Source organism: Psammomys obesus, unplaced genomic scaffold (assembly GCF_907164565.1).
Source record: "Psammomys obesus unplaced genomic scaffold, mPsaObe1.curated_primary_1811, whole genome shotgun sequence".
Lineage (NCBI taxonomy): Eukaryota > Metazoa > Chordata > Mammalia > Rodentia > Muridae > Psammomys > Psammomys obesus.
The window spans coordinates 5,976,070-5,991,207 of record NW_026586383.1 but is presented as its reverse complement, the minus strand read 5'-3'; the positions used below and the strand labels follow the sequence as shown (position 1 = coordinate 5,991,207).

At 44.9% G+C, this 15,138-nt stretch overlaps 1 protein-coding gene across 9 annotated transcripts in view; it reads left to right on the top strand.

Annotated features, from left to right (window-relative positions):
* Positions 1-15,138, top strand: part of Rbms3 (RNA binding motif single stranded interacting protein 3) — a 934,572-nt gene that overhangs the window by 645,041 nt on the left and 274,393 nt on the right. For 7 of the 9 annotated variants that reach the window (XM_055601685.1, XM_055601684.1, XM_055601682.1 and 4 more), the window contains exon 9: positions 11,629-11,725. In XM_055601685.1, coding sequence (XP_055457660.1) covers positions 11,629-11,725 — 97 coding nt within the window. Of the gene's footprint in view, positions 1-11,628; positions 11,726-14,087; positions 14,139-15,138 lie in introns of all 9 variants that reach the window. The other 2 variants (XM_055601687.1, XM_055601686.1) reach the window with 1 other exon arrangement.

The following is a 15,138-nucleotide window of genomic DNA, read 5'->3' as shown; positions in this document are numbered from 1 at the left end:
TGTACTGTGGCTGTGATGGAATTTGGCATGGCATTTGGAGGGGCATCAGGGAGATGCTTTCTGTGAACATAGGCGGCCTGAGCAGAGGGGTCTACGTAGGTAGCTACCAACCATTTTTCAAGATTAGAAGTTTCTCGTGGGGCAACTGTGCAGGTACAGAACATTATGCCGGCGCTAATATGAAAGTTTAAAATTTGCCTTTTCATTATGGTATGGCATAAATAATGACAAAGTCCTTGAAGCAGGAAGATCTTGTAGATGAGGGAAATCACTGAAGAGAGATTAAAATAGCCGAAGGCCAAGGTGAGAGCTCCCTCAGTAAAATCCTTGCCTTGTCGGCATGAGGATCTGAGTTCGAGTGCCATACCAACATTAAGGAAAAGCTGGGCATGGTGGTTTGTAGCTGTCAGCTCAGTGCTGCACTAGTAGAAACAGATAGGTTTCTGGGGCTAAGTGGCCAGCCAGCTTAACATACATGGCTACTTCCAGACCACTGAGAGACCCTGTTGTAAGAAACAAGGAGGGTAGTGTCCCGTGGACTGACAGTTGAGGCTTACCTCTGACCCTCACACAGAAGCAAACTAACACGCATACATGTATATATAAGTACTCACAACACAGGGGGGTAAGAGAGACTATGAGAGTTTGTTCTAAAGCTTGATATATAAGTGGAGGAGAGAAGCAGGGATGGGCTTAGATAGATGGTCAGAAGGGACCGTCTATCTAAACTGTTCCATGTGGAGTCCTCCGCTGAGGGCTGTACCATGGTGAAGAGCCAGGTCCTACGCTTGCTTTGCTGCTTCCCTCCGTTGTAGTGACAGAAACTGATGCTAGAAACTTGCCATCAGCCCAGAACCTTCTCCGGATCCCTCCTCTTTCCTGGGCTTTTCATCTTGTCTCTCAGAGATTGTTTGTTGTTTGTTTGTTTTTGTTTGTTTTCTCCTGCTGAGTCTCACCAACTCTCATTCTTCTGAAATTCAGGCCTTTATACTCTGCATTCATGGCTAGCTGTGGACTCTGCCATTGTGTTTCCAGATGCTTCTTAGGTATTATCATCAGGTATCATCCCATTTCCTGACTAGGCAGACAAATTTTCCATGTGTTTCTCCTGTCTTGAGTTAAGAATGGAATTTAGCAGGCCAGGATGTGTAAAGCACTTTCTGTGCAAGTCTGACGACCTGAGCCTTTTGATCTGATTCCAATCCTTGAGACATAAATAACAAGTCAAGACCCATGTAAAAAGCCAGATGCAGTGACATGTTTCAGTAATCCCAGCACTTCTACAGTGAGCTTAGAACTGGAGACGAGCGTGTAACCTTAAAGCTTGTGCGTCAGGTAACCTGGGGTACAGAGTGCTCCAGCAGACACAAGAAGAGAGGGCCTGTCTCAACAAGGTGAAAGGTGAAACCAACTCCTGGCAGTAGTTCTCCAACCGCCCCCCCACACATACACACACACTCCCACAAACACACTCACATACACACATAGACGCACACACATACACTCAGTCATACACACATACACACACCCACTCACACACACACATATACACACATGCGAACTCACATACACACTCACAGGCAGACACATACACTCACACACATGTGTCCACAGACACACACACACACACACACATGTACTGCACACACACACACGGTGAAATGTATTAGACGGCCCTTCACTGTCATGTTACAGGAAAAGGAGTTTTATAAGCTGCAGTGAAACTGAAAGTACAAAGACTGTAGCAAAATAACCTTTTTCTTCGGCTGCTTCTGGTAGATCACATTTCAATGCTTTGCCTGTCTTTAGTTTTATTGGATTCTATGGTAACTCCCTAATAATAAGTCACTGGTGGAACAGCCACTTTACCAAATGGCCAAGTATAATACCAAAATAACTTCATCTACTATCTCAGCAAACTTCCCCTCAGGTAAATATCAGCCCCTCTTGGGGGTGTAGAGCCTGCTGGATCCCCTACTCATCAGACTAGAGAATCTGTGACAACGTCCAGGGTTAAGGCCAGTTACACCAGGTGGAAACAGCCTAATGGAGGGGGAGGTTCACTGCGAGAGGGAGGAAGCTTTTCCTACAGCATGGCCACGTCATGGCGGGACCCAGAGACGGAGGACCAGTCTCTCGACTCCCAGAGAGACACTGAGTACCATGTAGTGCCGGCCGGCAGAATTCAACAGCAGCCCTTCTTGTTTGGATTTAAAGGACCTTCCTAGTCATAAAACTATCATAAAGCTTCCTAGTCATAAAACTTTTTACTGCATCTTGGCTCTAATAGACATGTAGATTCATAGTTGTAATAGATGAAGTAAAAAAAATGCTGCAGTAGAGGTATACGTATTAAGATATATTAAGATATATGCTTACATTCACTTTTCAAAAGTTTTATTATTTTTAAGTGTGTGTGTGTGTGTGTGTGTGTGTGTGCATGTGTGTGCACGCGCATGCTTGCAAACACGAGTTTAGTGCCCACAGAGTCCAGAGAGTGGATGATCCTCAGGAATTGAAGTTGCAGGGGTGCCGAGCCACCGGAGGTGGGCCTTGGGAACTCAACTCGGAACTTCTGCAGGGGCAAAAGCATTCTTAACTGCTCAGCCGCTTCTTCAGCCCAATCTTCAATTTTCTATGCACAAAATATTAAGAGGGTAGCACAGACAAGGTGGACCCTCTTCTCTGCGAAGATCCAGGGCTATATTAGGACATATGTGAGGATTGCATGTATTTTTTTTTCAGAGATGGAAGTTGATTGCGCCAGATCTCACAGGAGAAGCAGTTGTGTTCTGAGGAGGGGTAGAGAGAGCAATGGCACTCCAGCATGAGCGCCAAGGCCTCCACTTTGAGAAAAGGATGTGTCTGATGGTCTTCTGCCGTCTAGGAAACACACGCTAAGCTGAAGGTTTTTCTGAGTATAATGTGGGGCTGGATTCGAGTGCTTTCTTCATTGCTGGGACCAAATCCCTAAAAAGCAGTTTAAGTGTGTGTGGGGGCGGGGCTCTGTTTAGGCCCCTGGTTGATGCTGCAGGCCAGATGGTAGAGGAGGAAGGGCAGTGGGGGGTGATGGGAGTGGCTTTTGACTGTGGTAGCCAGAGAGTGCGGGTCACGTAGGCCCAGATCAGGAAGCAAAGACCAGCCTGGATGCAGAAACGGACCGAAAACAGGAGACCTACTTCCTGAGAACCATTTCCTGGATTCAGAATCTTCCTCTCAGAACAATAGCATCAGCTGCCAAGAGTGAGTGTTCAACTCCATGGGCCCGGCAGGGGGCGCACTCCACATTCAAACCACTACAGCAGCTAAAACCATGAGGAGAGTTAAGCAGTGTGGACTTGATGGGGCTGTTAATTCCTTAACACTCAACCTCTGTGGTTGCTTGCGCAAGACCTGCACAGGGTCAAGCCGCTCAGCGTTCTAGCACAGAGGAAGGAGGCCTCTCGAAGCCTCACCTCCACCTGAGACAGCTGAGTTCTGCTGGGCGAGGGGGTCAATTTCCATCCACAGTGTGGATTGGCCATGTCCCGCCGGATGGTCCTTCACCCGTGCGCGAACAGGCAGTACTAGCACTTATCAGCAAGTTGTAGAAATTAGAAATAATAAATGCTATATAAAGGAAGAGGGCATGAAATTGCAAGGGGCTTTGGGAAGAGTTGGGATGGGCGAGTTGAACGGTGGGTGTGACCTCAGCTATAAATAATCACACCTGTGGAGTCCTGCAGCTGCGCGTTGCTCCTGCGCTGTGGAACTAGAATGAAGATTTCGCTTAGCTTGGGTTAGCGTGTGCCCGTGGAACTCTGGCGCAGCGAGACATTGCTCTTGGCAATTAGTCACTGGGACGTGCCAACTCTGTCCGTCTGACTCCCTCCAAGTTACCACTTCAAGTCAGTTCAGTGTTACTTTTAAGTAAGAGTTGGAGGTGAAAGGGCCAAAGTCATAACTGAAAAGGGAAATCTGAATAACTTCTCTCTTAGCAAGGTTCAGCCTAGCAAAATAAAAATGCCCGTTCTCCCCTGCCCGATCAGCAAGACTCCGTTATAATTCACGATTTCCGTCACCCATTTACTTTTTTTTTCCTAGCAATCCATTACAGGGTCCCATCGCTTTCACATGGGAGTTGGGCGGGTGAGGGAACAAGCCTTCCCATCTTCCCGAGCACATCTGTCCCGTGCTCCCTTCCCCACGATGAGTTCTATAAGGGCTCTCCGGGGGTTTTATTGGACTGAGATGTATCCCTTTGGGGGGATGAGAAGAGAACCTTTCCCGTAACATTCTTGGCCAGTTGTTCTCTATAGGCATTTGATACTGAGTGCTACGGAAACGTTGCCTTATGACTCTGAGAAAGAAACGAATGGGAAAGCTATGTTGGTATTACAGTAAAAATGACCCAAAACTTATTAATCTTATCCTGTTGGTTACCCTGAGGATAGTTTTCATGGTTCCAGCTCTAACAATATTGCCTGTGGACATGAAACACGAGCTCTTACTGTTTATTTTGGTGTGCAAATACGATTTTGTATGTTTTCTTTATGGTAAAAGCATCCTGCCCTGCGGGTATTGATATGTCCATGTTATTTTTATTGCCAGTGAAATAAGATTTTACTATATTACTGCTGACTGCAAATCCTCAGGAGATGGCTTTTCTTTAGGCAAACTGATATCCCATTAGTGACCCCACACTCTCATTTTCCTGGGCTTAGGAAGGATACTTGTCTTTCCTGCCTTTAATTCCAGAAAACTCAGGAACACCTCCCTCTCCTTAAAAGCACACAGGTGGGGGTAAGGAGATGGCTCAGTGGGCAAGGTGCCCGCAGAACACGAGGGGTCCTGACCCCACAACCCACATGGAACTGGATGCTAGAGCGTTTGTGTGTGATTCCAGCACTCCTACAGGAAGATGAGAGGTGGAGACAGGAGAGCCCCTGGGGTTCAGGGGTGACCTTGTCTCAAAAGCAAAGAGGGAAATGAGGACCAACATTTGGGTCTGTCCCATGAACTGCACAAGAGTCATTCGCAGGGCGAGCAGCTGAGTGCAAAATGCCCAGAGAGATAAAGAGGTTTTCAATAGGTAGCTTAGTTGTATAGATTGTACCTAGTTTTCTCTTAGGCCTTCATCGTTTGGTGTTCAGTTCATGGGAAATCTCATCCACTTACTCACACCAAGAGTTCTTAGTGCCAGCTCTACCAACATTTCAAGTGAGATAATTTGTGGGTAAGATTTGCCCCCATACATTGCAGAGTGATTCGTAGGATTCCAGAACTTTCCAATGGCTGTCAGCAGCATGTGGTTCTCTCCAGATCCTGTCAGAGGAAGGGAAAAAAAAAAAAACTGTACCAAGTTTACAACACTCAGATGTACAAAGAAGGCATTTGTTGAATAGCAATCATGGCCCCAAGTGTGTCTGTGTGTGTATCTGTGTTTATGTCTGTGTATCTGTGTTTGTATTTCTGTGTCTGAGTATGTATGTATGTGTGTGTGTGTGTGTGTGTATGTGTGTATGTATGGTGTGCACGTATAGATGGCTCTAGACAGATGGCTCAGAACCCTATATGCTCTCCCAGAGGACCTGAGTTCAGGTTCCAACACCCACGTGACTGTTCAAAACCATCTGTAACTCCAGTTACAGCGGATCTGATCCTCTCTTCTGGCCTCTCAGTCACTACATACATGTGGTAACATACACTGATGTGGGGGACACTTACACACGTAGCATAACCAACAAATCTTTAAAGATCACTAAACAGTAAAACAAATCTCTTTAAGAGAGTAAACTACTTCGGTTAAACAATTTGCTCAGGCATCCATTCCCAGAGTTTTGTGACATCACTCACCGGTCATGATGCATGAGTTACCACATGCAAATTACAAAGGCACACACGTGCCTCTAACTTTGCCATGGCAGCTGCAAGTTGGTTTGATTTCCTGGTAGTTGTTCCCTAGCACATCACACTTCCACTTGAAGAATTTATTTGGATTTGTTTAAATAGATGCCTATGTGAAAGGGCTAGGCTTTGTTTCTGTGTTTGGTATCTACATGTGTGTGCGAATACGTGTGTTTGGGATTACATATACATGTACATGTATCTATGTTCTAACATGCCTGTGTGTGTGAATGTGTGTATGTGATGTGTCTCTTTGTGGTATGGTGTATGTGTATAAATGTGTCTATGATGTGTGTGTGCATGTATATTCATGTTTAGGCCAGAGTTCTACCTCAGATGCCATTCCCAGGAGATACTCACCACGGTTTATGATGAAGGCTCTCTCATGGCCAGCCTTGCTGAGTAGAGTAGGCTGGGTGTTCAGTGAGTGTAACCATCTCCCCGTACTCCCAGTGCCGAGACTACAAGGGTGCATGACCACTCCTGGTATAAGGGTCACCACTCTTATATGTGTTTCTTGTGTTTGCCCTTTACTGACTGAGCTATCTCCACAGACAGTGTCTGTAAGGCATAGTATGGACATGTGACATGGCCTCCAACACACTGTGGCCCTCCTGGTGCAGCCTGAAGTGGGGGGTTCAGTGAATTTCCCTGGTTCCTCTTGGGTTTGAATAGAGTACACACACAGCAGGATGGCAGGATTAGATTAAGATGCGGTCTCTGTCTACCCTTCCCAGTGTGTTTGCTGTTCTAAGTGACTCGGACTTGAGTGCCAGTTCCAGAACATGCTGGGAAGGATGAAGTGTCATTCTTATTTGATGGATGGGATTAGAGCAGATAGAACAAAACCACATTAAATTTTCCCCCATGGGTTCCTCCCGTGAGTGCCCGTTTAGCTGGTTGGTTTCTTTATACTTCTGCTCTCTGCATTCCCCACAGAATTTCCTTGCAAACTCTGTCAATCCAATTTTTATTGCTTTCATTTTTAATACTCCAATTGGAACATTTTACAAAATAGACCATCCGTGCTAAAATGCAGCCCATGGTTTCTCTACTTAAAAGAGTGACAGTGGGCTGGTGTCAAATCATTGTATGAGGCATGAGACAGACACTTTGTTGAGTAGCCCTCGATACCTGTTATGCCCTTCCCAGCCTAGGGCAGGTCTCTCTGCCCACTGCCTCATGAACAAAATTTGTCAAAGACCTAAAAGCGATTCTTAAAAGCTAACCAGATCTTCCACAGCAAAGGACTGCAGTGTCTAGTTACAAATGCTCTTCATTCTTGGAAAGCAGACATCACTTGAACTTCCCTTGGGCATTTACCAAGGTGTGGCATTGAGCTTCCCTCCTCCGGAGTCTCATCTCTAGCTTCCTGTCAGCTTCCTGGACCCATTTTCCATGGTCAGAATGCCAGCATCAACTTCACATCCATCCATGCCCTCAATAAACAGCTGCTATGTTACTCCAGTGTGCCAGGCTGCCTCCTACCCAACAAGGCCACTATTCCCTGAGTCCACACTGAACTAGCAGCCTAAAGAGAGAGGGAGTTAAGGAATGCATCATTCTTCTCGGTGTGGGCTTCCATAGACTGTAACTGATAGCCTCACGAATTCCAAAGGCTCACAGTTCAAAATCAAGGACATCATTTGGTTTCTGTGAGAGGACCTCTACTTGGCTTCCTGATAGCTACCATCCTGCATATCCCTGGTGCTCTTCCCCCTATGTGTGTGTGTGAGTATGTGCATGTGTGTATGTGAGTGTGTATGTGAGTGTGTAAGGGAAAGGGTACAAGAATGGGCTCTTAGGGATGTTTTTAATAGAAATCACAAATTCTCTCCAAACAAGGACCGACCCTTTCTATGCTCTTTCACTTTAATTGCTTCTTCAGAGGCCTGTCTTCCAATACAGTCGTGGCAGAAGTCAAGATCTCAATGTATGAACTGGAAAGGTGTGAGTTACATTCAACCCATAGCAGAGATATTTTTGAGAAACTTTCTGCTGCTTCAGTTAAAGAGCAAATAAAAGTAATAAAGAAGAGCAGTGTGTGTGTGTGTGTGTGTGTGTGTGTGTGTGTGTGTGTGTGTAGCCAGAGATGAAAGTTGCTACACTAGCTACATGTACCTAAAGAATCCTCAGATGAGAGCGCAAAGGGACAGGGCTGCAGCAGCTGGGAAGCCGTCGGCGTAGACAGATTTCCCACCGTGCTGCTCAGTGGGAATGGGAACAACAGGATCATGGGGTGGAGACGGTTCCAGAATCCCAGGTGTGAGAGCAGTGGGTAGGAGAAGAAGTCAGAGAGGCTGGCAGCAGACTTGATGTCAGGCTGATGACTGGATTCTGCCCTCGTTGCAATGAGACACGCTTGAAGGCTGTGAGGCAGATGAGCATAAAGGTAAGACACCTTGAGGGACAAAACAGAGAAGTATTGAGTGATGTTTCAGGGTGCTGTCTGAAACACATCGGTACACATAGGAAATGTTCAGTAATCCTTTTAAAGCAGATATTAGAGGGCTGGAGAGCTGGCTCAGTGCCTGAGAACACATGCTGCTCTTATGGAGGAGCTAGGTTTGGTTCCCAGCACCCAAGCCAGGTAAGCTCACACCTGCCTGTAACTCAGCTCCACAGCTTTCTATGACCTCTTCTGGCCTTTGTGGACACCTGCCCATATATGGTACACACACAGACAAGCAGGCAAACACACGCAAACATATATATAAATGAAAAGTTCAAAGATGGATATTTTGTGTGCAGCATCATCTTTGTAAGAAACACTTCAGAGCTGGGTGTGCTGGACACCCGTAATCCCAGCACTTGGTCATTGGAAACAGGAGAATTCTCAAGTGCAAGGCTAGTCTCTCTTCTTCACAGTGAGATCCTAGCTCAAAAACGGTGTTTCCTGCATGGCGTGGTGGCACATACCTGCAATCCTAGCACCAGGAGGCTGAGGATAGAGGATCAGGAGTTCAAGGTCAGCCTCAGTTACTTAATGAGTTGATGGCCAGCTTTAGGTTACATGACCCCATTTCCAAAACCAATCCTTCAGAGCAAGGACAATTAGGTATAATTCTGAGCATATAAATGTATGCTTCTTTCTGTATGATCTATGGATTAAATCTGGAGAATATAGACAATACATAGGTATGTATGGCAGTATATCTGCTCTTTGGGGGGTGTAACTCTGATTGTGTCAGACGCCCACAGTGATCTGTACACTCCTTCCACAACTATAGACTATACCAGCCTCTGACTCAGCTCCTGCCTCGGTGGCTTTGCCATTTCTGCATTGTGATATAAACAGGATATGTAAACTTTGCAGTGTCTTAGGTCATCTTTCATTTAGCATAACGCCCTTGAGACCCACCGTGTTGACAATATGACTGGTTATAGCTGTCTCCCCTTGTTCATAGATTTCACATTCCCCGATTCCACCAGCTACAATAAAAATCTTGAAAAGATGTGCATGTACATATAGACATCTTGCTCTTGACTTTATCCTCCAGAAAGTATGGTCAGCATGTTCATAGCAGTTATGAGATATAAATACACATATGAGATATTCTAAGTAATCTAGAGTTAACGTGTGGTAATTCAGGGGTAGATGCAGAATGAGAACACTACACTGTCTCATGGGAAAGAACAAAATTTCTGTATTCCAGTATCCATGGCTACAGGAGAATCTGGAGCCGACCTTTCATGAATGATCAGGACGGTTGTATTTACTTTTGTTCCTTAGCAGTGTTCCATTGCACGCATGCCCCACCGTCTTTGCACAACTTTTAATGGCATCTGGTTGTTACCAGCTTGAGGCAAATATGAATAAACGTTCTGTCCATGTTTGCACTACGGGTTTTGAATAAACAAGTTTTCATTTATCTCACTTAGAAAGAACAGGATCCTAGGTCATATGTATTTGTGTTTATGCTGATGAGAAACTTCTCAGCCTTTTTTCTAGACAGTTGTATCCTTTTCCACTCCCTCCAGCAGGAGGGTTTCACTTTCTCTGTTTTCTTGTCAGGACTTACATTTGTGTCTTTTGTTTGGTATCTCAGCAGGTGTGTGCCAAACGTCCCTTTAAAAGCATCGGTATTAGAAAAGACAGTGATGAGGTGTAATAATATGATGCTAAATAGATTAGTTGTTCATTTGTTTTTCCTCCATCTACACATTTTTTAAAAATCCAAAGTATATGTCCTTAAAAATTCCGTGGTAGGGACTGGAAGGATAGCTTAGCAGTGGAGAAAGCTCACTGCTCTTACGGAGGACCTGAGTTTGGATCCCAGCACCCACCCTGGAAGACTCACAAACATCTGTAACTCCAGGTCCAGGAGGGCCAGCACCCTCTTCTGACCTCCCTGGGAACTGAAGTCACAAGTGCACATAGCCACAGCCACATAAACACATAACGAACTAAAAAGAAATCTTTCCTTTTAAAATCATTGGTTAAAACCGAAATAAGTTTAATTTAAAGAAGTTTCTAATAAAAGCATGCAAGTCACTAATCCTTGCTTTGAATCACTCACTTCTTGAGTCCTGGCAACCTCAAATCTTAGGTTTTCTGTATCCAGCAGAAGTACAATGTAGCTGAGAGTTAATTAATATATTGTCCTCTTAATTATAAAGTGGACATCATGATAGACTTTTGTTGTGCATTTAGCAAAGCTTTATCCCTTATTTCTCCTAATAGAAACATGATTGCAATTGTCTTTTTGGGGTGACCTTGTCTTGTTTGTTCCATGTTCTACTTCAGCCTTTCATGTAATTGTGGCTATGTGGGAAGAGACACAGTTTAAAATCCTGCTGAAGAAGTAGGTCACCTGATACCGAGTGGATGCTAAGGCCCATCTCACCTGTTGACAGGTGTGATTTCATATCTAGAAATTTCTTCTTAGTGGAAGATAAGGTCTCCTGGAGTATGTCCTATAATCCTATTGTCTACACTACTTCCTTGATCAAATCCAGAAAGTTCTCCTTTCAATCCAGACCCAAGCCATCCTCTTTCTTCTCTTTCCACGGAGAAAATTGTCTCTGCTGGAGGCATGGACACTAGCACAAAATCTAACAGCGGTTCTCAACCTTCCTACTGCTGCAACCCTTTAAAACAGTTCCTCATGTTGTGCTGACCCCCAGACATAAAATTATTCTTGTTGCTACTTCATAACTGTATTTTTGCTACTATCATGAATCATAATATAAACATCAGATATATATATATATATATATATATATATATATACACACACACACACACACACACACACACACACACACACACACACATATAATATCTCATATGGAACCCGCGAGAAAGGGTTTTTTGACTCCCGAAAAGGTTGCAGCACAGAAGTGGAGAACCACTGATCTAGAAGCCCCTGGGAATAAATTTTTATTTCCTGAACAGATGTGATCGCTGTGGGCTATCACTGGCCATCCTCACAAAGCTCGGTGCCTTCTTCTTGCACGGTGCTTGTAGAGGACTCTTGTACACTATCACCTTTTGTGAGGCTTGATCCTGCTCTCTGCCTGTTAGTTACCAAAACTGTGGTGTCCACAGTTGACTTTGTAAGATGAAGCTGGCCCTGTGTTCAGCTGACTTGTCCCTCTGGAGAGAATTAGGTATTGAAAACCCACCAGATGACCCTGTGGACAGTTTTGTGGAAAAGCACTTGTGGGGAGCTTTCTTTCCCGATGTGCTTAGCAGAGGCAGATTCATGAATCTTTTTTGTTGTTGTTTTCTGTTCACAGATTTTATTCTTCACCGTACAGTCTCGCAACCAACCGCATGATCCCACAGACATCTATCACGCCGTTCATTGCCGCCTCCCCTGTCTCCACATACCAGGTACGTCTGTTCTTCTGTACCTCAAGTGAGATCTTCTTTGCCAGTGTGGTGCTGCTGAAGGCCTGAAAGGGCACGGTAGAATTAAAAGAAAGATTCGTGGCCTGCACAGTAGCCACCCCTTAATATGAAAATGCTCCTGTTGAGGATTAGGAATTAGAGCAGGCTTCCTGGCTTCCCAGGGCGTATTTGCATTTGTTCGCTAAATAATCACGTCTGGCCTGCTTTGCTTGCTTCCAGCCTGTGTCAGCATAGTTCCTTCAGTGCTGGGGAAAGATACTGTCTGTTGTCTGCTGTTTTGGTTTCTCACATTCCACAAAGGGTCTTCTCTGGTAAACATCTCTGTGGAGATCCCCTTCCCTTACTCCACGGTGGCTTGCCATTGTCATCTCACTTTTTGTGTCACACTTGTCCTGGCAAAGGTTCCCCATTAGATGCCAAATGGGACCTCCCCATGGGGAAGGCAATCAAAGTGGTAAAACATGTTTCTTCTTCCTGCTCTTTACCTCCTTTCTTATTCTTCGAAAGATCAGACTTTGGGGTCCCAAGTGTTGAAATGCTGGGGCATTAGAGTCCCTGTGTGTCCTAAACCAGGCGTCCTAGCAAAGGATGGATGGTAGCGGTCACCACACGCTTCCCACAGAACTCAGTCCTCATCCTGTTCTGGTGAGCTACCTCACAGCCACGCCAGTCACTCCATTCTCTTCATCAACTGTTACTCTTCTTCCAGTCTTCATCATGAAATGCCTGTGAGTGTCACATAGGGACAGAACGCAAACAGGGAGGGACTGAGAAAGGTCAAGTGTGTGTACCTGTGATTTCCTTGTAGTAGACAAAATGTGTGGGGGGGTGTTTCTGAGTGGGCAGGAAGCCAGTGTTGCCTGCTGCTGCTAACCCAGTGCCGTTTCCCTGGCTCGCTCACTCCATGCATTTCCCAGGATGCCCCATCTGTCAGAGCATCACAGTTGACATTTATACGCATTTCCCTTACCCAACAAGTCTCCCAGAAGCACACCATTCCTTTTCCACACTCAGGCTCTTGAAGCAAGATTCCCATGCCAACAGGGTGGATTTTTTGTTGTTGTTGTTGTTGTTTAAATTGCATGAAGTGTTTCCAGAGTGCTGGCTTCTTAATTGCCTTCTCCTGGGACCCATGAGGCTGTGTGCAGGTGTGTTTCAGTTTTGTTCTTCCTTTAGGCCGTGTGTGTGTGTGTGTGTGTGTGTGTGTGTGTGTGTGTGGTGTCTTTTTTTAATCTTGACCCCTGCTGCAGCCAAGACCACCCACAGAGAGCCACAGCACGGAATACTTAGGTGTCATGAATAAAATATCCACAGAAAAGTGATTATCTTCTTCCAAACAAGATTGCAATCCCAATGTTGTTAACTCTTACTTTGCACAACTTAAAAAAAAACAAACAAAAAAAAAAAAAAAAAACCGAAGTATATTGGCAGGTTTCAGGGTGAGATTATATAATAAAATGAAGTCGCCCTGGCTTTCTATATAACAATCCACTCACCACAGTTCTCGTTTGGCTGACATGTAACACTGTTTTAGAAGAGTTAGTGGCTATTCTATGCATTTTTATCCACAGTAACAGTTGTCATGAGAGAGAATAATATCACTCATATGTTTAAGTTGCCCTCAACCTAAAACATTCCTCCACACTTCCTGTTGTATTTCTTTCTGACACTAATTCTGCTGTGTGGCTAACTCTAAGATGGGTCACCTAAGCATGTGAAGCCACGGTTCATAACAGGACAAATGGGAGTCTGAGCCAGCAACCTTCGATTCTCTCAGTGTTTCCCAGGATGCCCCAGGGAGCTGACCTACAGATAGTCTCTGGGAACTTTTAGGACTTTCGTCTTCAACTCTGACTTCAAAATAAGGCTTCAGGGTTGAGCCACAAGGGCTGAAGAAGTGCTTAGTCAGCAAAGTGCTTGCAGTCCCCAAAACCTACAGAAAGAGAAGGTGCAGCACTACAAACCTGAAATCCCAATGAGCGAGGCAGAATCAAGCAGATTTGGGGTTCACTGACCAGTCAGCTTAGACTACTTGGTAAAATTCAAGCTAATAAGAGACCCTGTTTCCAAACACAAGGTAAATTTCGCCTTATGAACATCAGCTGATGTTGGCTCTACATGCACACTTACAAATGTACACACAGACACACGCACACGCACACTCACACAGAGCCTGGCCTGTGTGGGCCATTGCATCCAGCCACCTAGCTGAGGAATTGCCAAATTAATCAAGACCCAGAATTCCCATCTCCACTTCCCCATGACCTCGTGCAACACCGCTGAACACAAGAACCCAGTTCCCTCTGTGATTGCCTTGTCCTAATGACTGCTGTTTGATGCATAGGTCCAGAGCACTTCATGGACGCCTCATCTGCCATACATTATGCAGCCAACAGTAAGTGTTCTCAGTCACCTGAGGCTCAATATTTCTATTCTCCCAGTGCAAGCTTGTGGACTGCATAGTGGCTTTGGGGTGGAGCTTCGGTCATTCGCTAGAACTCATTCAGAGAGCCACTTTCTTCAGAAGCACAGTGGCCACGCACAGACCTGTGTGTGATAGACAGCTAGCAGTAGGGGCAGAGACAGCTAGAAACAGGGATTTGTAAGAAGGAGGACTTCCACTCCAGAAAGAACCTCAGACAGAACCCTTGACAATCAATCCTAAAATATGAAGAAAAAGCACTTTGGATCCCCACTCTTTCTGCTATGTTTTCCTGTTCCTGATGTACTGTGATAGGCTCTGGGGATATTTTGGACCATCATGGCCAAGTGCAGATTCCATGAAATGCACTTGTAACACCTACTAAGAAAAGATGGTGCATGGACAGCAAAGTGGGTAGATTTTCACGTTAATGACCATTTGCCATTCTATTCTTTACTGGAAAAAAAATAATTTCCTACAAAACATTCCCAGTACCTTTGCTGAATTTTCCATTTGTGATTCCTTTCCTCGGTCCCCAGTGAGAACTGAGATGTATTCCAGAAGAACCTAGAATGAAGCAAAGGATTTCTTTGATCTTTGTTTTATTTTTGCAGTTTTTATAGCTCTATAGGAGAGGAAGGGAGGAAAAGAGGGAGGGAGGATGAACAGAGAGATGGACAGACAGACTGAGAGAGAATATTTCAACAGTGCCACACTCATTAGAGTATGAGAGAGAGGTCAGAGCCCTAGACAGAGAGCTGTGTTGTGTGGCAGGTGTCTGTGTTTCCTTCTGTATCCCTTAACAGTGCTTTTGCAGGGGCAGAAACCGTAAGTGACAGAAAATGTAAAAATGACCATCATGATCATTATCTTCATTATATAAATTTAATCCTTTTAGATATCTCATTTATATAAAGCAGCCAGGAGATTAAATGTACATACACACACACAGGCACACACACACACACACACA